The 27,210-nt window shown below is 40.4% G+C and overlaps 1 protein-coding gene across 1 annotated transcript; it reads left to right on the forward strand.

The window, feature by feature from the left end:
- The first annotated feature begins 797 nt into the window (after window positions 1-797).
- LOC146663452 (liprin-alpha-3-like) lies at window positions 798-26,285 on the forward strand. Its single transcript, XM_085415282.1, has 32 exons — window positions 798-1,033; window positions 8,330-9,140; window positions 11,477-11,578; window positions 12,006-12,170; window positions 12,917-12,991; window positions 13,089-13,148; window positions 13,365-13,493; window positions 14,249-14,341; window positions 14,687-14,739; window positions 15,291-15,384; window positions 15,480-15,614; window positions 15,733-15,816; window positions 15,934-16,065; window positions 16,148-16,210; window positions 16,747-16,826; window positions 17,168-17,351; window positions 18,471-18,664; window positions 18,760-19,003; window positions 19,095-19,234; window positions 19,323-19,471; window positions 19,616-19,712; window positions 19,952-20,033; window positions 20,493-20,693; window positions 20,776-20,838; window positions 21,196-21,222; window positions 22,006-22,181; window positions 22,277-22,374; window positions 22,473-22,648; window positions 22,759-22,827; window positions 23,185-23,347; window positions 25,000-25,089; window positions 25,206-26,285. The coding sequence occupies exons 2-31, from the start codon at window positions 8,805-8,807 to the stop codon at window positions 25,050-25,052; spliced, it is 3,717 nt and encodes a 1,238-aa protein (XP_085271408.1). The 5' UTR covers window positions 798-1,033; window positions 8,330-8,804; the 3' UTR covers window positions 25,053-25,089; window positions 25,206-26,285.
- Window positions 26,286-27,210: the final 925 nt, after the last annotated feature.

The raw sequence follows: 27,210 nt of genomic DNA on the forward strand, positions 1-27,210 counted from the left end.
CAGTGAGAGAGAGACCCACTGATCTGTTTACAAATGTGATATCAATATCAGCACGCATACTAATAACAGTGAGCATACACACTATGTATGGGCTGGTGAATTAATTTGGTGTAAATGGTAAATTAGGAACAGTAATCGTAAATATAGCTTGTTTCTAACAGGGCTATTCACTTTAAACATATTCCTGCAGTCATTAAATATCATTGGCATGCATTCCAGACACCATTACAGGCTGTTAAATGCAGTCCTGAATACATTTAAAGGAGGAACCAGTAAGTTCTGATATAGGCTACAGTATTTATTGTGTGTTTGCAGCATAAAGTGAAAAAAGGTGGTGCATAATATAGACATAATTGTGACTTTTAGAGGCTTCTTCCATAACAATCACAGCATATGCAGACATATTTAACAGTTAGCAACACATAGTTTTGAGATATATGTTAAACATTCACGTGACTTTTTCTAATGAGCTGAAGTTGGACATCCCACAGCTTGCTTTTGCAGAATCATTTATATGCATATATATAACTGCCTTCTATTTAACTGGTGACTCTGTGGGCAGACTGCAGCCCAGAAACACGGGCAGAATTCGCTAGTGTCAAGAAAAATGTCAGCTGGTTATTTGCTCTTCTCTGATATACATACACACTGTATGATTAATCAGGTGTGTGGCCGGCCCGGGAGTGCGCGTGAGTGCGTGGCGCGCGCGTAAATCAGAGAGATGCGGAGAATGCTGAGAGAATGTTTCTTTAAGACCCATTACCTTCCAATCCGACAGAAGGGGGGTCTGTGGTAAGGTGGCGTATCGTCTCTCTCCGCGTCCCCTTCCTCGCTGCTTAGCTACATGTGGGCAGGGAGAGACGGGGGAAAGGAAATAATAATAATAATAATAATAATAATAATAAAACATACACTAAGCTTTATTTCGGCTCTGGGTGAGGGCACGCACGCCGAGGCGGGATCCGCGGGGGATGGATCTAAGGAATATTTAACATCAAACATGGACACTACAGGCTCCCCCCTGATGACTGTGGTAAGGATGGAACTTCACACCGCCCCATCGCAACCCAATTTCAACTGAGAGGGATAACAGTGTTCGTCGAAAGACGCAGAAGAGGAGAGGGGAGAAAAAGGCATGCATGTACTAATATATCGGTGGATGCAGTGCGCGCGTGCAAGCGTGTGATAACAAGTAGGATGCCTTGCATTGTGTTGTCACGGATCGAAAGGGGGTGCTTTACATGTGTTTGTGTGTGAGTGTGCGTTTGTTTGCGTGTGTGCTGGTTGGGGGTGGGGGGCATGGTTGTATTTGCTAAAAGCACGGGCAGTTATTAGATAGACTATGCAACGCGGTATGTCGCTGTCGGGCATTGACAGGTGTGTTGGCAGCACACGCCAAGATTTATTTAGGGCGCGCTTGCTCGCTCCCGTTTGCATACAGTTAGGTGAGGCGATAGCTACTTGCGAGGGAGAGAGAGCGAGATGGGGTCCTCATAAGATGATAAGATGCCACTGTATATTGGCCTGCTATGTTTTGCTTGTAATTAATCATGGCTGCAACTAAGCTCTTTGCCGTTGGGAGCTTTGTAGTCAAACCACCCAGCTCCTCTCACTGCCTTATGGCTTTATAACTCCATAATGGTTGAGAAAAAAATTGGTCTGAAAATGTGCATTGAGTATTTATTTATTTATTTGGTAGGGGGACATAGTCCACAGTTTTAGTCGACCAGGATCTCTGTGGAGCAGGCATGGATTTATCTTCCTCCCAATCTGCTTTGATGGCCATTTTAACAGCCGAAGTGACAGATCTGAGAGCTGCAATACACAACTGCCCTTTTTTTTACTATAAGAATGTAGATGTGCGCGTGTGCGTTCGTGCGCCCATCATCAGATGGTCTTTCCTGCATACATTCAGAAATGGAGGTGCAGGCTGGCTACAGCTTGCTCGACCTGTCAGTTTCCCCCTTTAGCCTGGTGTGCAGTGTGAATGCCACTGCAAATGAAAGCATGCTGGTTCGGATCCCGGTGTTTCCATTCCTCCACCCAAGCTGCCGACAATCATTTATCGATTCCAGTGATGCGTCTCTTGCCCAGGGGTACCGTTAAAGGGGGAAGAGTGGGGTAGGCGTCCATTATTAGTGGCTATGCTCTGCTTTTAATGGAAATGCAAATAATTCACTGGGCATGCATGCATTCTTGGCCGTGAATGTGATTTAACATTTAAGAGGATGTAAAACCGGCTGCAGAGCCCCTCATTCTTCAGTTTCTCATTGTTGGCGGCTGTGGGAGCCTGCAAACCCCTCTCCCCGCCCCAGTGTCTGGTGGAAGAGAGCTGTTTTTGCAGCTCTATCGCCCCCTCTCTCTCTTCCTCCCTCCCTCCCACAAACACACACTCAGAGCACACAGTTTTTCTTTGCCCATTTTTTCTTTTTTCTTTTTGTGGAGACAGGGAATATTTAGTAACACGATACCCCGCCTAATTAGGGGCCTTGTCCTAACTGGTCATCTAGTAATCACATACTGTAAAGCCAGTCTGTCCAAGCCAGAGAAGGGAACCCATCAGAATTCAGTGTGACTGTTTATCACTTGTGATGATGATGATGATGATGATGCTGGTGTGGGCAATCACATTCTCGCAAGTACATTCGTTTCAGTGTGGTAAGACTTCAGCTGAGACTTCAGTAGTGACACTGTGCCTGAGCTCACCCTTTACACCAATGAAGCGGATACATTTTAGGGAAATGTTGCCACCAGCTCATTGTTTTCTATCTGCTTTTCATATTTCTACAGCAATAAGGAGAAAAGAGAAAAGGTCTAAGTAATGCTACTATGCTGCTAAAGCTTGTGGCATGATAACTATCCTACAGCAGTCTCTCTTGTTTTGTCTCTTCTGCACATGCTCATAAAGACAGATCCTGAAGCCCAGTGACCTCACAGCTGACGCTTCAGTCAAAACTGCAGGCTGCACAGTTATGTTATGCCTGCACTGAATCAGGACTCCAGCTTTTATTGCCGTTTTTCCACAACAGACTCATCATATGACACTGTAGGAATTCAGAGAAATGTTAATGTGACCTGTGCATTGACTAGTATGGCTGAAGTATTTACTTTAGCCCTTTCTGAACTAATGCAAAGGTGCTTGTTAGGATGGGTTATAGCAGCCAGCGTGGATGAAAGTTTAATTCTGTCCTTAGCAGTGCCCTTTTTGTGCGCCTCAGTGTATGTTTTGGGTAGTTTGGAACACAGAGTAACTGCCAGAAGCTGTTGTTTATGTTACATTGCTGGTTTGAAGGAACCACTCGGGGAAAAGTCTGAGCAAACATTTGAGGGTCTTAGTGCAATTTCATGAACAGCATATTTTCACTAAGCTATGTAATGGACCTGATTCATACACCCAAGCCAGAGGCACCATCACCAAAGGGTTTTCAGTTCATATAGTACATTTTGACAAATATATTTGGTCCTTTTTAATGTAAAAAAGATGAATACTTTCTAATCCAAACAAAATGGTGCATTATTAAATTTCACAACAACAATGATATCAACGATTTTTTTTAAAAACACCTAATCCAAGGAAATAAGTATAAACATTAATGGCTTTATTAACAGACATACTTTATCTCTGATCCATACTGAGCCTCATCATCAGCTGTCTTAGTGCTAAGGATAGGCTGTAAATAACAGCCACCGTCGTGTCAACCACTGGATTGTAAAATCCTAACATGCAGTGATAAGCTGTCAGTCATAGGGGTCATGCCCTAAATAAGCCCTTAATAATTAAGACCTAATGCAATTTTCTTTCTCCTCATACTGTTCAGTCAGACAACTCATGTTTGAACTGACTGATTTTAGAACCCAGCTGATTTACCGGCTCCGCTGCTCCCAGTATATAACCTATTGCTGATGTATCTTTATCTTTATAACGACTCATAAATCAAAATTTAAAAAGTAAAGAGGAGAAACACTTTTCAGCCATATTATAGGTGTTGATGGCACATAGTTTGTCCACCTCAGACACATGTTTGGAACCACAGAAAAACCAGCTGACCCATGCAGGATCAAGCAGCGGGTGAACGAGTACAACAACGAGTTGTTGTAGCAGTAAAACAGACTCATAAATAACTAATAATGACACATAAAAATGCTAAGTTTATGCTTTTTGCGAATGAAAGAAAAAAAATACCGCCATACAAATTAGATTTTTAAGTAATCAGATATTGGTCTTAGTTTTAAAAATATATCATTCAGGGTCTAATTTATTTATTAAAGCAGGAGAGCCTAGTTTGGCATCTTGGCTATGAACTCATTCCTTTGCATAAATATGATGCACATAGAAATCGGAGTGATAAGTAAATCTCTCTCCCTGTAGTCTATAGGTGGATGCTGAGGTGGTGGAGGGGGTGAACCAGCAGTCACCCATGCAGGGCAGCAGTGTTACTGATGTGTCAGAGAGAGAGAGAGAGAGAGATGGCAAGTTTTGTATCTAAAATAGATTAGATCCAAATTATGGTGTGTGATGGTGAAAGTGAGCAGCGTTAGTTACCACAAAAAGGGGAACTAGCTGGAAATTAAATGTATTTTTACAGCAAAGTTTAAGGATGTTAATTTATGCTGTAAAGTTTTGAATTTTAACATGTGGTTGTGAATGATTGGCGTCAGTATCATTTTGTAACCCCAGAGGCTATTAGATATTCAGTGACATTTTTTGTATCAGAGAATTACACACCTAAAGAAGTTTTCCCACTATGAAGCAGATTATCACCTTATTATTTCCTGTGTCTGTGTTGAAAGGCCTTACCTAAAATCTCACCCTTTCTTAATATGGAACGCACACTGCGGTCTTGATATGGTTTATTTTTGTGTATGTGGTCATCAGACTGCAGCTATTAATCTGTCAAAGAAGTTCAAAGCTGTTCCTGAATCAGATTTTTATTTTGAACTGTATTTTAAGGATATGCAGGCGATGCCAGGTCAGTCTTGCGTCTTAATTATCCACCAGCGGAGCAGGAAAGGAAGTAAGCTGTTTTTTAGTGGGACACACAGCAATATTGCCAAGTGCTCTAGCCAGCTCACCAGCATGAGAAGCTAATTCAGAGCTGTAACAGACCTTAAATTACCAACCAACAGCTACCCCATTTGTGGTTCCTGGATGCCCATATAACAACGATAAGCACTGATTTTACAGGAAAATCTGGACCATGTTGCCTCAGTCCCCACCGCCCCATTCAACCTCCAATATTCTGTAAATACATACAGTGCTGCCCCTTAATACACTCATTTACACTGCCTTTAAGATTGATGTGTATAAAGTGCTTTAAGTGCACAATATGGCATCTGAGCATATTTAAGACGCCCTTCTTAACATACTGTAATACCGCCAAAAGGCTTTTACTGTGAGGTTTTATATCATTTTAATCAGTTTTGGTTGTCAGTGTTGTTTCTAAGTTGTTGTTTCATGATATCACATCATAAATACCCAAATTCTTTAGGCTGAAACGTTTTGAATACAAATAGTTCCAGTAATTTCTAGTCCCATTTCCACAGGTGAATTAAATAAAGCATTTGACATGTAATCTCCCTTTACAAAATTGGGTTGTCAATCAAGAATAGGTTGTTTAAAGAGGTCAGTGAATTAACAAGTCAGCCACAAAATGACAGACCACATAAAACTACAGAGTGGGGTCGGTGAGTTTTGAGGTCCAAAGTGTGTAAAAGTCGTCAGCATGCGGCTGAATCAGTAACAGCAGAGTTTAAATCCATAAACATCAGCAAAAACAAGCTGCTTGCTTGGAGCTTCACAGTGTTGGTTTCCATGGCTAAATAGCTCCTGTAGGTGTAAGTGGACCAGTAATTTTGTTCACATACTGTTTAAAGCTGTTTGAGTACGTATCCGGTATTAGGATTATATGGAGATCCTCTGAATACTCCAAATTTAAGTAACATTGCACAATTATTAAAATGTACAATTACATAAACTAAAAATGTTTTAGGAGCTGAATTTTTTTAACACCAGTCTTTTTTCACCAGCTGATTCACACTGTGGATGAACACCAGCTGATTCATTTTTCCAGCAACTATATACCTTTTATTTTTGATTTTTTAAATTCAAATTTAGGGCTGTCCTAAATACATAGTGGGGGTATTTAATGCTAAACACCAAAGGTTTTTATAGATTGATAGATTTTTATCAATCCCCCATTTTAATTTATTATGCTGTCCCCTTTATCACCGAAGAGACCACTAACTGAGTTATTATCACTGGTGCTGAGCCCTGTGGCCTAAATATGGTTGAATTACAAAAAAGATTATTTTTGCTGAACTCTGAAATTCTTCATTGCACTTCCTGTTTTGTCTTTTTTCAGTCTCACTGATAAAAAAGAATTATGTGTAGTTCACCACATGAGTCCAAACCACTCGAAAGTATAAAGTGCGAGCCCTTAAGTACTCCAGATAAGACAATAAAAAATATTTGTAGAAAGCAGACTCGAGACAAAATAATAATGCTGATTGCTTGGAACTGTATGATTTTGGCCCACTGTTTGCAGGATCAGACACAGGCCTCATTTGGTAATTTAAAAAAAGGGTAATTTAAGATATGCAGCTGATTAAAAGAAAACCAGTGCAGTGAGCTCACTTCTTCATACTTAACTGCCTTGTTATAGAAAAGCCTTACATTCTCAGTCCATCCAGGTCATGAAAAAAGAAGGCAGTTGAACCAAAAGAAATTCAGCTGCTTTCTATTTTCAACTTCTCAAAAAAAGCTTTGAAATGTAAAAAAAAATTAAAACTTGTTTTGATTTTTCCTAAATTTCAAGATTACCTTAATGCTTTAACTTCACTAACATATTTGAATGTTTTGTTCATTTCTTTTTCTTGTGGCCAAGATCAGATTCCAGTATGAACTGGTCCAAAGCTCAACTGCATGCTTAGCAGAGCTAAATGACTCTTAGATTTCTCACTAAAAAGTTAAGCTCACCATAAAACAAGAATCACGTGAATGGAAGTGGCCCAAATCAGAATAAGAAATATTAGATACAGTTATGAGTTGTGCTCATATCACAAAAAGCAAACACTCTTGTTTGCTTTTGTAGCTAAAGTTTGAAAAGTAGACTGATGCCACTCTCTTATCTGTCCGTAACAATATAACGCTAGTGCATCATAATGCTAATGCAGCATTTTAGCATAAAAGCTAACACTGTTCCACCTGAAGGTAAAAACCCATGTATCCACAGTTCAACGTGATTCACTGTGGTAGATTTTGGAAACGTTGAATCAAGCCAGAGGCAACTATTTCAGTCTTTGGGGCAGATTTACTAAATGGGACAAAACAGTGTGCTAGCACAATCCCCAAATAGGGCTCATAGGTGTATCTAGTTTTTCAGTTGATGTGCAAAAAGGTGTGCGTTTTCTAAACACAGGCACAGTCAGTAATTTTCAATGTCAAGCACAAAAAATAAGATGCTTTTGTTGGGGTGGAGTATTAGCACAAGTAACAGTAAACTGAGTTTTGCAGATGTTAGCAAATCAGATTTAAATATATCCCTCCCTATATTTTTGAGTCTTCAGAAAGGAACTCAGAGAAAAAAACATATGCAACTCTCTGAGTTTCCACCCTCCTTGGGTGTTTTTGTTTTTACACCATAACCTAGTTTATGACTTAGCTAGCTAATTTCTAGCTGGTACTTTACACTGTATTTCACAAATAGATATGAAAGTGACATCAGTCTTTTCATATTATAGTGCGTTATAACCCCGAACTTGTCGTGACAGATGACTGTCACGCATTGTATAATGGAGGTTTCTTCCTGTTCAAAGGGAGTTTTTCCTTACCACTGTCGCCAAGCACTTCCTCATAGGGCTTCTTCTGATTGCTCTGTATTACGTCTTCACCATACAATATAAAGCACCTTGAGGTGACTGTTGCTGTAATTAGAACTCTTGGTGTTTTCCAAAGTATTGAATTATTGTTTCAGTTACCTTTTAAAGTCAGAGTCTATGTTTTGTGGACTATGACTGAGTTGAACAGCATTAGTTTAAATTTTCACTCATTTCTCATGGTCCATGAATCAGTGTGAATTGTATTCAGATTCTGTTCATTTCATTGGAGCTGCCATTGCATTATTACATATTAGGTCAACCTGTTTGTCATTTTGTCAGAAATGCTAATTACAAATCAGCAGTTGGCTTCATTGTCACCGTTCCTCACATTTTCATTAGTCTTGTTGTCGCAAACTACCAGCTCATGCTTGTACAGTACTTTCACAGTTGTTATACTCACAGTGGAATTTATTGTGTGAGATCTAATACAATGTGTGCTTTGATTTTTCAGCTCTTACCAACGACGCTTTGAGGAGCCCTGCCTTGTGGACACAATTTAGGTGCATTGGTCCTCCTTTGTCCCTTCCTTTCCCATTACCCCTTCCCTTCTTCACCCTCAGCCAATCCTACAGCCACCCACAGAACGACTTTCCTGCAGTCCCTCTTATATAACAGGGGAACACATAAGCCTTCTAATCATTTGCCATGCAGGTTGGGACTGAGTGATGCAAGTCTAGTGAGCAAAGACATACAAAAGTAAGTGCAGGAGAAAACAGTTTAAAAAAGGCAATAAACACAGGAAGATGTAGGAGTAGACATAAACCAAAAGAATAATATTTTTGGAAAAAAAAATGTAAAGATTTATATTTTGTACATCAAACTTTTGGCTGAAGCTTAACAAAACCCAAGGCACGACAACAGGCGTTTTGCACGTACAATCCCCCATTTAGTTCTCTTTTATTACTTGACACACACGACACGGTCTCATGATGATGTGCGAGGTGATGCCCACCATATCCGAAGATGGGCGAAGTGGCACCGGTGGAGGCCCCACCTCACCCGCCAGCGCGGGAATCGGAGGCCCAGGAGGAGCAATGGGTGGAGGAGGATTCAGTGGCAGGGAGCCCAGAGGTGGAGGAGATGAAGGAGGCAGCACAGGGAACTTGGAGTCTCTAATGGTCAACATGCTGACAGAAAGGGAAAGGCTGCTGGAGAACCTGAGGGAGACGCAGGAGAGCCTGGGTACAGCTCAGCTCCGCCTCCGTGAGCTTGGCCATGAAAAGGAGTCGCTTCAGAGGCAGCTATCAATTGCTCTGCCACAGGTAAATCTGTACACGTATATATTTACACTGTGCTTGTGTACGTGGGTTACAACGTTTGGGTGTGTTTTCCTGATGCAAGTGTTTTATGGAACATTTCTGCCTGTAAGGTAACTTTTGCTTATTCTCTGCGTTATCAGAACTGAGTTACATATGAGTCTGCATTTATGAGTGTGTCATCATGAAGCGAGCTCATGAGACAGTAAGCCTTTGCAGTGATGCCTCGTGGAGAGAGAGAGACACTCAGCTCCAGCTAGAACAGGACATTAGACACTTCCCCCACTGCATGCTTAGAGTCTTCACTAATTCTGTTTCTAGTAAATGCTGTAGGTTGACGCTCGTCTGGCTGTCAAGTCCAAGTTGCATCTGCAAATTTCCCCTTCGTTGTGTAACCAGGTTTTATTATGTTTGTTAATCATGTCGTTAGTGGGTGATTAATGAGAGTGGAAGATAATATGTGCTTGGGCCTTATCTGAACTTCAATAAAAATGTAATTTATTGGAATTCTCTGAGCTTGCCTGATAAAATTGCTTATTGATATTAACTGGAATTTACAAGTTTTATCCTACCATTATTAAAAAAAACTCAATCTCTCCTTTCTCCTCATCTAAAGCTGAATGTATTGTAATTATAGTATGTAGAATTTAATGTACACGTGACCCCTCTAGCCACTAATATACAAGGTGTGTCAGGACAAATAATAATAATAATAATAATAATATTTTTTTTTAATTCAGTCAGATTCCTTTTTATGCCTTTTTGATAAAGTCCATTTCTGACTTGACTGTTGTAATGGCTTTCTTCCAAACATTTAGGGTTACTGATGTTAAGTTAATCCACTGAGTTACTCACGGTTCAGTTTGGTGTCCAAAAGTAGTCCAGAGTGAGTAGGAAGTCAAAGAGTGTGTGTGGATAACAAAAAGGTGCCGCAGCAACCCAAACTAAAGAAAGTGATTAATGTACAGTATGTATACAACACCATATACTGACCACGCAGTTTAACACAATACTTATTTATAGCAGGCAGTTTTACGTGTCTCCTTAGTATTAGGCTCTAACACTCGTCTAGAACATCATACAATCTACATATGCTCTCCAACTATTTTGATAGCTTATTATAGTTTGCTTATTTTGAACAAAAATACCACACATTTTCCCCTTAAATTTCCATAATAAACCTAGTTTAATATCATATACATCCTCCTACATGTCCACTATATGGATGTTGAAATGTGTTTCTTTGTTTTCTCAGCATATCAGTTTTTCCATAAATTAATTTACTGGTTATAATAATAAGCAGTTATGGCCTTGAACACCTCGGAAACAAGGTTAAGTATTAATGTAAGAGCCATATTGTTGGATGGAATTCGAATGTACATGTGTTCATGTGAGTGCAGCATGAATTATAAGACAATGTGTAATTTCTCCGCGACATAGGGCCACGTGCACTGTAGACCAGGAATTCAAATTTATTCAAACAAATGGAGGCCGTAGCCTGTAAAGATAGAGTGAGATGAAATAGAAATGAAACGACAAGGGGACAAGGAGAGCCAACTGCGAAGCTGACCCCTATCCAAACAAGAAACAATCCCATAAGGCCAAGAGCCAATAAACACGCTGTGTCACCATCTGTATAGATTTCTCTTTGGCTCTTTCTCTTTCCCCCCTTGTAAACACAAACCAGTTTCATATGCCTACCTTTAAGTGTTTGTGAATCCTAACCCTAAACATCTGCACACTGTCACTCTTAAAAGCAGCTTCTAAGGCCTTAGATGCGTTTTATGGAAATAAAAAAATCTTTTACCGTCGATCCTATGAGTTTTTCTCACTGTGCAGAAATCGTGTAGTACTACCTCTCCTTTTCGGGCTCACTTTCAGCACCATGAAGGAGTTGCGAGCGCATTCCCAGTGGTGCTGTAAATGACATATCAATGCTGTGTTTTGGGGGGTCTCTCCTGTGCATTCCAGAGCCGAGTCATTGTGTAACAGCGTGATGTAATCCATGCATGAATGCGAGTTCACAGAGGAGGATGAGCACGATGAGAGCGGTGGTGGAAAGTGTGTCATTGATTTACATGATTATTATGTAGGTTTACATCATGTTTGTCCTCCTACATTGCTGGTCTCAGGTGTTTCACAGAGTGTGTAACTGTAAGCCTTTGGTTCTGTATATTTTTAGCACTATGTGTGCATTTGCTGTGTGTGTGCATGCTCGTGTCTCGCCTAGATCAAAACTCACTGCAGCTGAACTGCCTGTGCCGAGACCACTTAATCTATTAAAGCCATACGTTTGTGTAGTTTGTTTTCTTGCCTCTGAACGCAGCTTGTGTGTTCCACAGGAGTTTGCTGTGTTGACTAAAGAGCTGAACGTTTGCCGGGAGCAGCTTCTAGAGAGGGAGGAGGAGATCGCTGAGCTGAAGGCAGAAAGAAACAACACACGTGTAAGATGTTTAGCAGCCATTTTGCTTATTAGCACTGTAACAGGCTCTGTGTTATCTTCCTCACCCATTGTGGTTGTGTGGGTGTCACACTGTTTCATTTGCTTCTGTTTGTTTTTCCTTCTCTTGATCTTCTTTTTTTTCCTAATCCACGCTCTCTTTTCTCTTCATGGCCCCTTTTCATTGTCCATATCTGCTTTCATTATGTCTTTTTTTGCTGTGCTGAACGTTTCTCGTCACTCTTAAAACCCTCACTGCTCTGTGCCGCCCCTGAGCCTACTCTCTTTTTTCATGATCCCGGCAGTTACCCTGTAATCTCTGCTCCTGTCTCTAATTCCTGCTCATTTTGTATGAGCTTTTTCCTTCAAATTGCCTTTCTTACCTCTCTCTCTCTCCATCCTTCTCCCAATTAACCCACTCAATCGTTCAGTTGTTGCTGGAACACCTGGAGTGTCTTGTGTCTCGCCATGAGCGCAGTTTGAGGATGACGGTGGTGAAGAGACAAGCCCAGTCCCCTGCAGGGGTCTCCAGTGAGGTGGAAGTCCTCAAGGCCCTCAAATCCCTGTTTGAGCACCACAAGGCCCTGGATGAAAAGGTGTGTTTGAAAGGCTGAGAGCAAGAGATTTCACTCGCTCAGACCAAAAATTGAGCCAAAAGATTATTAAACTCAAAGTCATAAGTCACTAGAAACATGCTTGAGGTAAAAAGGGAGGTGAAAGGACAGAATCGGCAGGTGGCAATAGAGCCCACTAGCAGCACGGAGATGTCAGAGGGAAAGATGGGAGACTTTCCAGATTAAATAGACCACCAAAGTGTGAGGGTGTGTTTGGTGTATAATGTGAGAACAGAGAGGCAGGATATACATATATATACAACTTGGCTGCTCAAAGTAGGATTCAGGCTGCAGGTTTAGCTCACATGTTTCCGTATAAAATCAAATATTATTGCTTTATGACAATGAAAATTTACTTTGACGTTGTTTGCTGTGATGATCATATAAAGGTCCACTTATAATGAACTGCTCTTCTCCCGAGTTAGCACTAGAGCATCATTTACTGTGATAGACGTGAATAAATCAAGTCCTGTCAGCCTTAGTGATTGTCTCATGAGGATTGCTCACACCCAGTGCTGAGTTGGGTTCAATTAAAATGCAGTGTGGTGTGCAGAAATTCCCAGTGTAGCTTCCGTGGTGAGCTTCATCTCTGATGCGTGTGTTTTGACCTCTCATGAACTCTTATTTGCTTATTCGGTAGTGATAAAAATGTAATCACAATCTTGATATTAATTCCCCGGTGTCAAGTTGACTTACTGCATGCCATTTCGTATTGCTTCACCCCGCAGGTTCGAGAAAGGCTCCGTGTGGCCCTTGAGAGGGTGTCCATGCTAGAAGATCAACTCGCAGCGTCTTCTCAAGAGGTAAAGTCTAACATGCCAGGATTGTGATTTGACGTTAACGAGCGGCTCAGTGTGAAGGGAACATTTATTTGGATCGTCTGTTTATCTCTCTTTTCAGGTAATCTCTTTAAGAGACCAAATTAAAAGACGTCAGCAAGGGGTGGACGGCGGGAAAGATGTAAGGGAGGGTTTTATGCATGTTGGTTCCAGTTGTTTTTGTGTATGTGTTAGCGTCCAGACAGTCAGTAGAAAGTAGATATTGGGTAACATGGTGTGTCAGTGTGATTTTTAACTCACCTACAGTTTCATTTACGTTTTTCTGCAATAACAACCCCATTCTAACTCTTTTTTTTCTTCATCACTCTCATTTCCTGCTTTATTCTCACCATTCCAGCGACTGCCCAATGGTCCTTCCTCTGGACTGGAAGATGGGGAGCTTGACAGACAGAGAGAAGGGGAGATAGAGCGGCAGAGAGCTGAACTCTCCCAGCTGAGGGAGAGGCTGGCCCTCATGTGCCGGCAGGTTGGTGTTTGTGATCCTCTGTGTCGAACTTTGTGAGAATGGCTTTTAGAGTTTGCATTGGGTTTCATGTCTTAAACGGTACGCCCACAAATTCTCTGTCAAAATCCAAAATAAAATATAAAAGCTTCTAGCAAAGTCCTGATTAAATCATTTACTATTGTCCACACATCCACAACATGCCTGACCCATCCCAAACGGCCTGAAGGAAAGCAGGTGAAACTGTTTGAATTCCCAGCTACATTTCTGTCTCCCCTTTGTTTGTAAGTTTGGTTTATTATATAACCCACCCTGGCTATCGTAATAAATCAGTGCCAGCTCCTCACTAGCAATTCCAGCAACACAGCATATCCCAAGGAGGAGGATAACTAATCACAGTACTTCTCCTGGTCACCCTCTTCCCTCTTGTGGCCGGTTACACTACTGCAGTTGCTTTAAGACACCGTATTCATCCCATATAGTAGGCTATATGACGCCATTTGATTTTAATAGCTGTACGTAGCACAAAATCTTACATAAGAGATCAGAAATGTTTAGAGTAAAATGAGTAATGCTTTGCTCTAACCTTCAAAACATCTTAAAACCTTTTGCGTGTTCTGTGCGTCACCACGTTACACCCCCAGAGTCTCGTGTGGACCCAACTGGCATTTGTAATCAGTCACTGTCTTGTCTGTTTACACTTAGTGCCGTGGCGGTTAATACTGGCTCACGTAGGTTCAATCTGTGTCATCTCTGGTCCCTTTGTGTTGTCACGTTAGGTCGGGGAAATAGAGGAACAGCTTGCCGCCGCCAGGAGGGAGGTGACGAAGTCAGAGGAGGCCAATCAGAAGCTCCAAAGGGAAGTGAAAGAGGTTTGTTGGGCCAGTCTGTCTCTTCATGGCCAAGACCCTGAGATCTCACAGCACCCAGGGTTCCAAGAGTACAACGCAACGGGCATATGTATTAATATTTATTATTCCAAAGGGGGATGAGAGTAAAATTAACCGATATCAAAGAAATGCTGGGCTGAAATGAATGCCATAATAAATATTAATATACTCCTGCAGTCTAACAATAGAGTGCTCTGTGCACGTATTCAAAGAAGCGTAGTAGAAATCTCTTACCTGGCCAGTAGTTTTCTACGTGATAAGCACTCATGTGTTTTGTATATTGCAAGTTTTATATTTATATCATTTTGTTTCATGAAATATTACCAGGCCCTTTGCCAAAGAGAGGACATGGAGGAGAGGATTACAACACTAGAACGAAGGTATTCTTTTCTTTTCTTTTCTTTTCTTTTCTTTTCTTTTCTTTTCTTTTCTTTTCTTTTCTTTTTTTTCTTTTCTTTTCTTTTTTTAGTCTTCTATTTGTAGCTATCTTGTCTATTTGTCATCTATTTGTAGCTTGAAAGAAGCTCAAGACCAGAAGACCAGAATTTTATGCATAAACTATGATGCACATAGCAGAAGGACCATATGTTTCACCTGTTGGCAGGCAATGCGTTGCAAAAGCATCGTGACGCCTCTTTATAGCATCTAAGCTAGTTTTACATAATGACATTTGCATTCACTAATGATTCAGTGAATATTTGGACAGAAACAGTAATTAGTTTGGATGTATTACCCCTTAGATTTGATGTACCGGGTTATATTAACATTTGTTTAGAATTAATACTCCATTAAACTATCTAAGTTCCTGTTTCAGATTAGTGCTGTTTCAGCACCAGCTAACTTAAAACAGTCACAAACATTCATATATGTCACGGTATTTCGATTTAGGACCGCTGCAGCATTCCTCTTTGATGGCGGCTTTGTGTTGCAGGTACCTCAGCGCCCAGAGGGAGGCGACTTCTCTACATGATATCAAAGACAAGCTGGAAAATGAGCTGGCGAGCAAGGAGTCCCTGCACAGACAGGTAAAGTTTGGCTCAAACAAGCCAGTATCCAGCTGTGTTGGTAACAAAAGTCACGAACGTTTCTGTGTCTGATGAATGTTTTCTTGACTGTCTAGAGTGAAGAAAAGAACAGGCAGCTACAGGAGCGTCTGGATGAGGCGAAACAGAAGCTCCAGCAGACCCTGCAGAGGGCAGAGACATTACCTGAGATTGAGGCCCAGCTTGCACAAAGAGTGGCTGCTCTCAACAAGGTGGGCAATCAATATCAACCACTAACTCTTTTGAATAGAATATTCCAGCTTTTATTCGAATCTCATTTCAAATATTTTAACCAGCATCTGCAAATATCTTTTTGTTCTTACACAAAAGGCTGAAGAACGTCACGGAAACTTTGAGGAGCGACTACGGCAAATGGAAGCTCAACTTGAGGAGAAGAACCAAGAGCTGCAGAGGGTGACATTAATCATATTTTCCTGCTGAGACACAGTCTGATGTGAATTCTCAATTCTGAATAAAGTTTAAATTTTATCTCTGCTTTTATTCCTCCTCTCCTTCGTGTCTTCATTCCAGGCCAGGCAGAGGGAGAAGATGAATGACGAACACAACAAACGCCTCTCAGACACTGTGGACAAGCTTCTGTCAGAGTCCAATGAGAGACTTCAGCTGCATCTCAAAGAAAGAATGGCAGCACTAGAAGAGAAGGTAGAAAAAGAAGAGTATTGTGTATAAACCACTGTACCACATGAAAATGCATATGTATACTTTTTGTTTTCTTTGCTTCTAGAATGCTCTTTCTGAGGAACTGGTCAATATGAAGAAAATCCAAGATGATCTTCTTGCTAATAAGGTATTCACTTTTGTATTTTTTGTAGTTACAGATTAGAGGTGAGACACCCCATGATATGATGTTATCACAATACTTCACTCACGATACGATATTATTGCGCTTTTTTACAGTTTGCAATAACTAATACTTCGATGAGTAACCTTTTTTTTAATAGTTAAATAACTTATCTCAATTAAGTTATTATGCTGCCAAAAGAGGCTGTGAGCCAACACCAACACCGTCACTAAAATCTGCCATAGAAGAATGAATGAGGTCAACTTGGTAATTACATGTAGTCTGTTACTGATAGTGCAGATAAATCATCAAAGCTAAGTGTTGGGTGATTTTTCATTTGAGACTATTTAATCGAAGCCCTTTTTAATTGTTTCCAGAGTGTTCGGACTTGTTTAATAAAATATTAATATTTGTTGTATTGATACAATATCCCCACGCAAAATTTCACGATATGATGCTGTATTGGTTTTTTCCCCTACACCTATTACAGATGTTTAAACCTTTGGCGTCATGCTAAAAGTGTTTTCTCCTCTTTGTTTTAGGAGCAGCTGATTGCTGAGCTGGAGCGAGTCCAACTGGAGCTGGATCAGCTGAGAGGAAGGCCAGGCTCGTCCTATTCCAGGTTAGCTGACATGAACCCTCACGGCAAAGTATTTATGCACCGTGCCCTACATTTATGAATACTCAAAGTCTCCCAAAGAACACAGCGCTTATGCTGAGTACACCATTTGTTTACACTCCTCTGCTTTGTAAAGTTGTTCACATTGTACCTGGAGGCTGTTGGGCTGTCTGATAAATACACAAACAAATGCTTTATTCATAATTTTATAGCTTTTAGTTTTAAATTCCTTGTTTATTTATGGGGGAATCTTTGTGTGTGACAGTGCTGTGTGTTTGCACACTCACCCACGAAATGTTTTCAAGTGCTGCTGCTTAACATTTGAATTCTGGATCTCATCATAGGGCGGGCAGCGTGAGCTCACTTCCCTCCACCCTTTTTCGAAGATCTCTTCCAGGGAGTGCCTCGGAGCTGCGGTACCCTCAGGGTGGAGGCTCACTCCCAGCTGGCTATGGCAGCTCCTCTAGTGGGGTCGTGGTCAGGCGTCACCGTGGCCGTTGGGGGACTCCTAGAGATGATAGTAACAAGGTGTCGATCTCAGGCTGAGATAATGATGATGTGCATATATGCAACGTTATATACAGCCATCATAGGCTTAACTTTGTGCTCTGAATGATTTCTTTAAAATGTTCTTTTTTCCAGGGTGGTATGATTGTACAAAGAAACAAGAACTGGGTGCAAAAGTTTGAATTTATTTGGGATTTTCTCTGATCCATGCAGGGTTAAAAGTGTAGAAATACCCTCACTAATGTTTCATATTCCAGAAGCCTAGTGGGTCAATACTAAACATTTGCAAAGTTGCAAGATCATCAGTTAAAACAACTGTATGTAAAATTAAGTTATTTGGATTTGTCACCACTTCGTCAAGATCTAAAAGAAGACCCAAACTGTTACCTTCAGTTGAAAGGAAATTGGTTAGGATGCTCAGGAACGATGCAGGAATCACCAAGGCCTGCTATGAGCTGAGAACTGCCTTAAAACCAACATCACTTCCATACTAAAGTGTGTTTTTCATCACTATGGGCTAAGAGGATACAGACTAAAATCGGCATCTTCAATTTCAATTTCAATTTGCAGCTGCCCACATGGACAAGCCAAATGTGTTCTGTAGAAAGATTTTATGGCCAGACAGGATAAACATTCAGCTATTTGGCACAATGACAAGAGCTATGGTTGGGGGCTTTTGAGCGTAACAACACTATACACAAAGTGGATGGAATAATGAAGAAGGGGGAATTTAAATGAATTTTACCAACTCTGCCAAGAAGAGCAGTCACATATTCAGTCAGAAATATGCCAAAAGCTTATCGATGGGAACCAAAAGTGTCTGGTCAAGGTGCAATTTGCTAAGAGACATTTAAGCAAATATCAGTAGGGAATGTGTATAGTTTTGTGTAGAAAAAAATCCCAACTCAGTTCAAAGTTGTGCACCCAAATCTTGGCTTTTAAAGACTTTAAAGATGCATGCCGCACAATCATTCCACACCGGGACGTGAACAATTCAAATAAATCATTCAAAGCACCAGATTACCAAGATATATAAGCCTTTGTAAACATTTGACCACAACTGCATATACTGTGATATGGTGCTATTTTCTGAATGACACCATTGTCTCTATCCGTTCTATTGTTTTTCTCATTTTCCAGTATGGAGAGTGGGACAGCAGCACTATGCTGGGTCCTGGGTTTGAGGGCGGCGTGGAGGGAGGCTGCTCTGATGATGAAGAGGATCGGGAGACTATGTTCGGGTCGGAGCTGCTCTCTCCCAGTGGGCAGACGGATGTACAGACTTTGGCCATCATGCTACAGGAGCAACTGGAGGCCATTAACAAAGAGATTAAGTAGGTTTTGTGTGCAACAGTGTGTAGATGAGAGTGTTGTGAGATCCTAGGATTGTTTAGCCTACTGTTAAAATTCTTCTCTCTTCTCCTTTAAGGCTGATTCAGGAAGAAAAAGAAAGCACGGAGCTGAGGGCAGAAGAGATTGAGAGTCGGGTCAGCAGCGTAGCCCTCGATGCCTCAACTCTTCCACCCTCTTCACTGGGTGGACGTGACAGTGTCGGGAGGGGCTACATGACTCCCTCCATCACCTCGTCCACATTGGCGTCACCCTCACCACCCAGTTCTGGACATTCCACCCCCCGCCTGCCCCATTCACCTGCCAGGGAGAGCGATAAGCAGGTGCTGTCTCACTGCTGTTTTATACCAACAAATGAGTGAAGTTACACTGAATTTCCCCATATAAACCTTTTGAACTTTGTCCACCTTACAGAACAACAAAGACGGTGAAGAATGCAGAGCACTCGCCCTGATTGACTCCACCCCTCCGCCTGTTCCTCGAGCCCTACGGTTGGACCGAATGACACACACTCACCCAGGGGCAGGCCTTGATGATCACCGTGAATTTCGCAGGTACTCAGAATAATATTAACATGCAGTATATTTGGCTCTGAATTTAGCCCTGAAGTGGACTCAGTTTTCCGTCCCTCTGTTTGTCCAGTCTTTCTGCTGACGGTGCCACCACAGCTAGCCAGGATTCCCTTCACAAAGCCAGCAAAAAGAAAAGCATCAAATCCTCTATTGGTCGTCTCTTTGGCAAAAAGGAAAAAGGACGGATTGGTGCACCTGGACGTGAATCTGCCTCACTGGGTGTGTGAACAGCCTGGACACTAGTCATTCAAAATGCCGTCTCTCATGTCCAAGTCATACATTTATCTGTTTGCAGTGAGAGAATCATCAACAGTGAAACCAATACAGGAAGTAATTATTATTTTTAACCTATGATCTTTACAGCCTCCACACCCTCTGATGACCTGGGTTCAGCTGATCCATTAGGTCTGGCTAAACTTGGAACTGGAACAGTGGAAAAAGATCGCCGCAGCAAAAAGAAGTGAGATCAGTCATCTTTCCACACGCTTCTCATGTTGTAGCGACATCTTTGATCCTAATGCGATATTGCAATACATTTCGTAGTTTAGTATTAATTTAAACAGAAAAATGTACGCCTATGCGGTGCCGCAAGGCTGAAACGTTTTTAACTTCTCATGTTGATTTTCTATTTATAAAAGAAGACAGTGGTAAGGTGAGATATGAAGAAATTAATCTTCTGTTTTCCACTCTCCTTGCCAGGCACGACTTATTAGAGGAGGCATGTCGTCAGGGTCTGCCTTTCGCCTCATGGGATGGCCCGACTGTTGTTACGTGGCTTGAGGTACGTTTCTGAGCCTCAGGACATAAAACCATCAGACTGATTTGGACCAGTTTATGTAAAGTTTAGTATGTTGTCATTACCGACATATTACATTACCGGAATATATATTGTATACATGATGGTAGATGATAATCTTATTTAAAGCCAAAGCTTTAAATAATGAGGTCAGTGAATGCACAGGTAGAAGTCTCTTTGGAGAAGTCTTTTTTTCCACTCTTGGTAAAGCAGCCCTACTCTACTGCTATTAAAACCTTCTGTCTGTGAAGGGCAACCAATCAGAAGGAAGCCAGCTTAAACGGAAGGTAGCTGGGGAGAAAAGCTAAAAATGCTCGTTTCAGAAATAGGATGTATTTTTTTTGGTATTTCACTCACAAGGTTTTTGTCACCAAGTCATACTTTATTTGAAGAATGTTACTGTTACTGTTCGTTGTGCACCACTTCTGCTTTCTGTTGTCCCAGCTGTGGGTCGGGATGCCAGCGTGGTATGTGGCAGCATGTCGTGCCAACGTGAAGAGCGGCGCCATCATGGCAAACCTGTCGGACACAGAGATCCAGAGGGAGATTGGCATCAGCAACCCTCTACACAGACTCAAACTTCGCCTAGCCATTCAGGAAATGGTCTCCCTCACCAGTCCATCTGCACCCGCAAGCACTCGCTCTGTAAGCCTGCGTACAAATCCCAGTTAAAAAACACGGCACGGGGGGTAGACACAAACTAATAATTTGTGCGCTGCCGTTACAGTCAACAAGTAACATTTGGATGACGCACGCTGAGATGGAGTCTCTCACTGCTGCCACCAAACCAGTAAGATTATATTTCATGTGAAATACAGAGAAGCTGTTTTTATATTGCATTGATTTATTTGACACATTTGTTATGTCGTGAGCAAACTGTCCCGTTAATAAGGTTTCTTCTTTTTTTTTGTCTCTTAATTAGGCATGTTTGGCTACACCTTTCCCTTGCTGTTCCCTAAAAATCAGTTTTGATGTAGTGTTTTCCATCTAATTCTCACTCACTAACAAAGCTTTTCCTCCTTTTGCCTTCCCTCTCCTCCTCTGTCCCGACACTGATTCATTACAAACACAAACTCTCACTGGTGACCTTTCCCTCTCTTTGCAAATATCTGCTCCTTTCCTCTGTACGCTCGGCCTGAACCGTAAGGAGCAGAAGGAGTTCAGCTGGGATCAGGTGAGCTGCTGAGAATCCACAGGCCATCACATGATTTGCAATTTATTTTTAAATAAAGGCTTACCAGGAAACCAGGAGACACAGCCTTAAAGGGAAGAAGAGCTAAAACGAAGTCTTTAAATATGCATCTGTGTGTCTAACGAGACATGCTTATATAAATCCAGGTTTGAAGGTTGTAGACTGGCACTTATTTTGCCTTTTTTTCATCTCTCTCTTTAAATAATCAGAAAGTGAAGGAAAACAAAAAGCAGCAGAAATACTTTACTTTCATAGGTCTAGAGTTAACACATAACTAATTATTTGAGACATGAGTTACACTTTAGCGGCGCATTTTTAGAAAGTGAGACCAAATTGTTTTTGCCATTTTAGGCTACAAGTATACTGTTTCCTGTTCCCAGTAATACAGAATTTGTTTCAGAGAGATGTTTAGCATGACCGCTGAGTGGCCAGCAGTGTGTATACACGAGTGTGGTGTATATAGAGCCCACGGGAAGGAGAAACAAATGGAGAAAACCCTGCATGGCGGGGGATTTTGTTTTTATTACACTTTCAGGTTTCCCTTTTACTACTATTTTCTCTGCACTTTATCTGCCCTGTTCCAAGGAATTAAGAAGTCACTAAATATTGTTAATACAAACACATTGTAATTTTTCCTGTTTCATTATTTAGCTCAAGTGAAACACACAAATTTGTTTTATATTCAGAATGTTACCTTTAGGATTTTTTTTTTCATGTTTATTATGCATCTTGTTTACTCTCATGTCTATAAACCTTGTTCTCCAGATCCTGGCCTATGGAGACATGAACCATGAGTGGGTGGGAAATGAATGGCTGCCCAGCCTGGGTCTACCCCAGTACCGCTCTTACTTCATGGAATCGCTGGTTGATGCTCGCATGCTCGATCACCTCACCAAGAAAGAATTGAGGGGCCAGCTGAAGATGGTGGACAGTTTCCACAGGTGAAAGAAAGGACACCCACGTTATTGGATTAATTTTATGTTCTGCATATTTCCACCCACTGCATGTCTTAGGTCTCTGTCCTTACTACTTATAGGGTGAGCCTTCACTATGGCATCATGTGCTTGAAGCGCTTGAACTATGATAGAAAGGAGCTGGAGAGGAGGAGGGATGAGAGCCAACATCAGAACCAAGGTGAGGCCTTTGGATAATGCCCCAAACTTGATTTCAAAGCATTAGTTTACTCACACTGGTGTGTTTTTGTCTTTGTCTTTGAATTTGTGTTTCTCCAGATGTGATGGTGTGGTCCAATGAGCGAGTGATGTGCTGGGTGCAGTCTATCGGTCTAAAAGAATTTGCTGACAACCTGTTAGAAAGTGGGGTCCATGGGGCCCTGCTGGCACTGGATGACACCTTTGACTACACTGACCTGGCCCTCCTTCTTCAGATACCAAATCAGAACACACAGGTAGACTACCTCACGTGCTCTACAACAGCCGGCGATGTCAGATGCTCTTCTGTTATCTTAATCTACAGGTGTAAAATTACCCGAAACATCTTTTCGTCTGTCTCTTTCAGGCAAGACAGCTCCTAGAGAAAGAGTACAATAATCTCATCTCCATGGGAACAGAGAGGAGGCCCGATGAGGTACAACAACAGGAAATATTTTCAGGAAATATTTTTTTTGCCCTTTGTTTAATGTGCTATGAAAGATAAATTTCTTTCAGGGTTAAAAAGAAAGACTAAAACATGGCTTTTCCTTGTAAAGGAAGGCTTTACTGCTAGTGAACTGCTGGCAAGCCACAGTGGTTCAGCTGTGTTTACACGGGTGCTAATTGCTTAGTTACAGCTTGTAGGGCTAAAAACTGTGCAACTGTGGAATATTGTCACAACAAATACTGCTTTGTCAAATACTGTTTTGTTAAACCCCACTAATGCATAATGAATAAGGGCCAGTGAATGCTGTTGTTTTGAATCACTAGCATTATTTCCTTGTCTCCACAGGACGGCACAAAAACATTCACACGGTCACCGTCATGGAGGAAGATGTTTAGGGAGAAAGACCTCCGTGGCGTTACCTCCGATTCCTCAGAAACATTACCTGCCAACTTCCGTGCCTCTGCCATCTCGACCCCGTCTGTCACACTGAGAAAAGTCCAGAGTGAAGGTGAGGACTTGAGCATGATAACAACAATACTGTCAGGATCAGGGATTACACAGCAGTTTTTTCCTGTTTAAAAAAACCCCAAAGGAACAGTTCACCCCAAAATCAAGTTTCTATCTTTTATTTCTCTGGCTTTTGCTGCTATTTATCATTCTGAAGTATTTGGGTGTGAGTTGCTGGGATGTGGAGATATTAACTGCAGAACTATGATGGAACTGGTTGCTCCAAGCACCAAAAAACCCCCCAAAAAAACCTGACTCTACAAACCTTGCTGTGAGCATGTTATCTATGTGCATGCTTCCTTTGTTTGGCAAATAGAGACAGTAAAAAGAAAATAGTTCCTGCATAAATTTGCTAACAACAAGGTTTTTTGTGATTTATACAAAGAGATATTTTGGTGCTCCACATGTACCATCTGGATAGATTATATTTATATTTAAATACAGTGCTGTGCAAAACCCTTGAGTCAACCTTCATTTCTTTATAATTTCATTTCAAAGAGCCAGACTTGGGTTTTTTTTTTTTTCTAAAATGGACTTTTGAAGCTTTTCTTTGGACATTGGCTGCTTTGTCACTCATTTTCAGGTGAACTCTTGTACCTGACCCTTTTCAGAGAAGTGATTTTTGTTTGTTTAAGTCAGTTAACATTGGTCTATGAGTCATTCAAGAATAAAAAAAGATGCACCTAATGGATGAAGTCTATACATACCAAACATAACTGAAACATGTGCAAACATATATGGAAATAAAACATAAAAGGCAAAGTCTCTGGGCCAATCCATGCCCGATATGTTCCTTTGTGTGTTTTTCCACCCAGATATGCTTTTACCAATCAAATGGTATCGCATGGTGGATCTGTTGATCCTTTTCTTATTTTGAAAAGAGCTCCAACACCATTGGCTGAAATGCCTCCACCATGTTTTAGATGAAATTAACAGAAATATCCAGTATTTCTTTAGAAAACGGTTTCCTGTTCTTTTTCTTCATAACCAATGAAACTAAAGATGTCTGTAGACATTGATATGGTTTGGACCAAAATTTTCAAGTTTGGATTCAGCACTCCAAAAGTGTCACATATCTCATCCTTACTCCCTGTTTCACTTTCTTAAGAATGGCTTCTTCACGGCTCTTAAGGAAGAGAAACAGCAGCTGCACCTATTTCCCATTTTCTTTGCAAAATATAAAGCAATGAATGGTGATGCAAGACTTTTATATTAAAAACGCATTATGCAGAAATATAAACAAAGTCTTGCAAATGCTCCTACTTCCTACAGTGATAATAACAATTTAGCAGTTTCATTGGTTATGAAGAAAAAGAACAAGAAACAGTTTTTTAAAGAAATACTGGATATCTCTGTTAATTTCATGCAGAGCAGTAGATGAGAAGTTTAACATGATTTGCTTTACAGTAAATATGAAACTATAGCCAGTAGTTGGTTTTTCCTGAGGAACAGTAAGCTTTATTAGCTTAACAGAGCAAAATCGGTGTTTCCCTAGGATGCTGTGTTTCTTAATAGTTTATATTTGGAATACAGAATTTAAAGCTTAGCAGTGCCGTTTTTTTTAATAACATCAGTAATGTTTTGCTTTACTGACTTGTATCTGTTTGTCTTGTATATTTAGCAAGGACTAATCACCTTTTTTTCCCCTGTCAGCAAACTCTGGTCCAAGAGCAGAGTCGGGGTCTGTGAGAACATATTCCTGCTAAAAAAAAAAAGAAATAAAGAAATAAATAAGCACACCAGGTGAGAAAAGCACTCTGATTGATCATAGCTAAAAATAGCTTGAGCGGACACCACATCAGTCACGTCTATACGGTGCCATTATGACTCTTTAAATGTCTTTTCTTATATTTTCATAGAACCCCGCCCCCAAATCAACCCAAGGAAAAACACATTTTAGAGGAAAAAAAACCTGAGGAACAAAAAACGAAAAAACGAAACAAAAAGGACACTAGAAGATGACCAACAACCTTCGAGCCACATGTCTCGAAAAATCAAAGATACAGAGTGAATGATTTAAAGATGTTAAAAATGGAGTGAATGTCTGTTTTACCATCAGTCTCTCTCTCTCTCTCTCTCTCTCTCTCTCTCTCTCTCTCTCTCTCTCTCTCTCTCTCTCTCTCTCTCTTCGATCCATAGTTGTGGCATGATGCTGTTTGATTCTGTAGAAAGTGGCCTGTAGAAAGTGACCAATGCCTATCGTGAATTCATCTTCTGTTTTTCCTTTTTTTGGTTTTTTGAGTGTAAGACGGCAATATTGACACAATGAATTTATAGTTTTTAAACTGGAAAATGCATTCCTGTTCCTATCAAGAGAACAATAGTCCAACACGCATCCTTTAAGTTGGTCTGACTGCGATTTAGATTGATTATAGAACATACTCAACAACGCCAAGTAACATCACAATACAGTATGGTGTGGCTAGGGGGGAGGTTTAAGGCCAGAATGTAGGAGTACACAAGGAGGACGATATGTATGTTCTTAAGCCATAACGGAGGTGAGATGCACAAATGTGAATAGGACAGACAATGAGACAATTAGCAAAGTGCTTTATGACAAAATCCTGTTTAAACTGGGGGAAAATGACTTGAGTTACGGAGCATTTGTGTTAATATGCATGCCAAATTCAACCATTTTAGAGTGAACGTCATGATATCGATCATCAAATGATGTGAAAGCAGGACTTTGTAAAATGTGTGTATTTTATTTTTATCATTTTTTATGATAACTGCTATTGTTTGTATGTATGTATGTATGTATGTACAGTATGTATGTGTGCGTATTAAACTGTACGTTCATTTCATACTTAGTTTTAAGACTGACTGTAATTTCATTTTAGGTTGACAAAGGAAATATGTTTTAAATTATGGACATTTAAGATATGCTACTTGTATGTGTACATTTTGGACAACAAATTGTGTTATGATTTCAATTCATATTATTGGAGAGTAGTGATGATAATTGATTATAATATGATAACAATAATGATAATGATTGTAAAAGCTGTAATTAAAAACAAACAAACATACCTGTATGAATGTTATTGAAGGAGTTATTTCAGAGTTTCGCCTTCACACAGCCTGCCCACAGAAGATCACATGCGGGTGAGTCAATAGTTATGAAGCTCTTAGTAAGAAATATGTTTATCAGACTAAAATATATATATTTACATTTATATTTACCACACATTTTCAATTTCTGGCACTTTAAATTAGATAAAACGATGACTGGAAAATTCTAGAAAAGTTACAAAACTTTCTTAATGTGAGTTCATCAGTGGGGAGATTTCATAGTGATATCAGTCACTTAAACCTTTTAATGGTAAATTATGTTTTCCAGTAAAAATGTTAAAGTTAATATGCATCTCACAAAATTGTTTCATTTTTTCCCATTTTCACTGTTTCATTAAGGAACATTTTTATACCGAAATAAATGAGAGAAATTGACTTTTTATGGCTATCCATAACATTTTCTGATATATGGCAAAACAACATCCAAAATTTCCTTTGTAAAGACTTTTGCTTCTAATATGTACATGAAAGGAAATAGAAATCTTGAATCTGACTTTATATTAAATAATATTTAGTAATAAATGACAATGTCTGTTCTGTTTAAGCAAATTAGTGTACTGTATGCACTGTAGATGGATAAAATTGAGTTTGTAAAGCAAAAAAATAGATGCTTTATGTAAGTAATCAAATTGGGAAGTTGCATGGTAGCACTTTTTTTTTTAACATTTATGTTCCCGTCGTGCTTGCCTGCAATTTGGTCCATAACAGAGTGATCTATAATAAGACATGTTGGTGATATGTAAACAGCCTGGTTTTTAATATTATATTAGAGCAAAGAGATTACTGTAGTGA

This window comes from Rhamphochromis longiceps, linkage group LG8 (assembly GCF_057381845.1).
Source record: "Rhamphochromis longiceps isolate RC_006_pf linkage group LG8, R_longiceps_female_GT1.1, whole genome shotgun sequence".
Classification (NCBI taxonomy): Eukaryota; Metazoa; Chordata; class Actinopteri; order Cichliformes; family Cichlidae; genus Rhamphochromis; species Rhamphochromis longiceps.

Coding starts and splice junctions, on each gene's coding strand:
- LOC146663452 (XM_085415282.1), top strand. CDS start 8,805: ATGATGATGTGCGAGGTGATGCCCACCATATCCGAAGATGGGCGAAGT. Junction 19,235..19,322: donor GATCACCGTGAATTTCGCAG/GTACTCAGAATA, acceptor CTGTTTGTCCAG/TCTTTCTGCTGACGGTGCCA. Junction 19,472..19,615: donor ACGTGAATCTGCCTCACTGG/GTGTGTGAACAG, acceptor TGATCTTTACAG/CCTCCACACCCTCTGATGAC.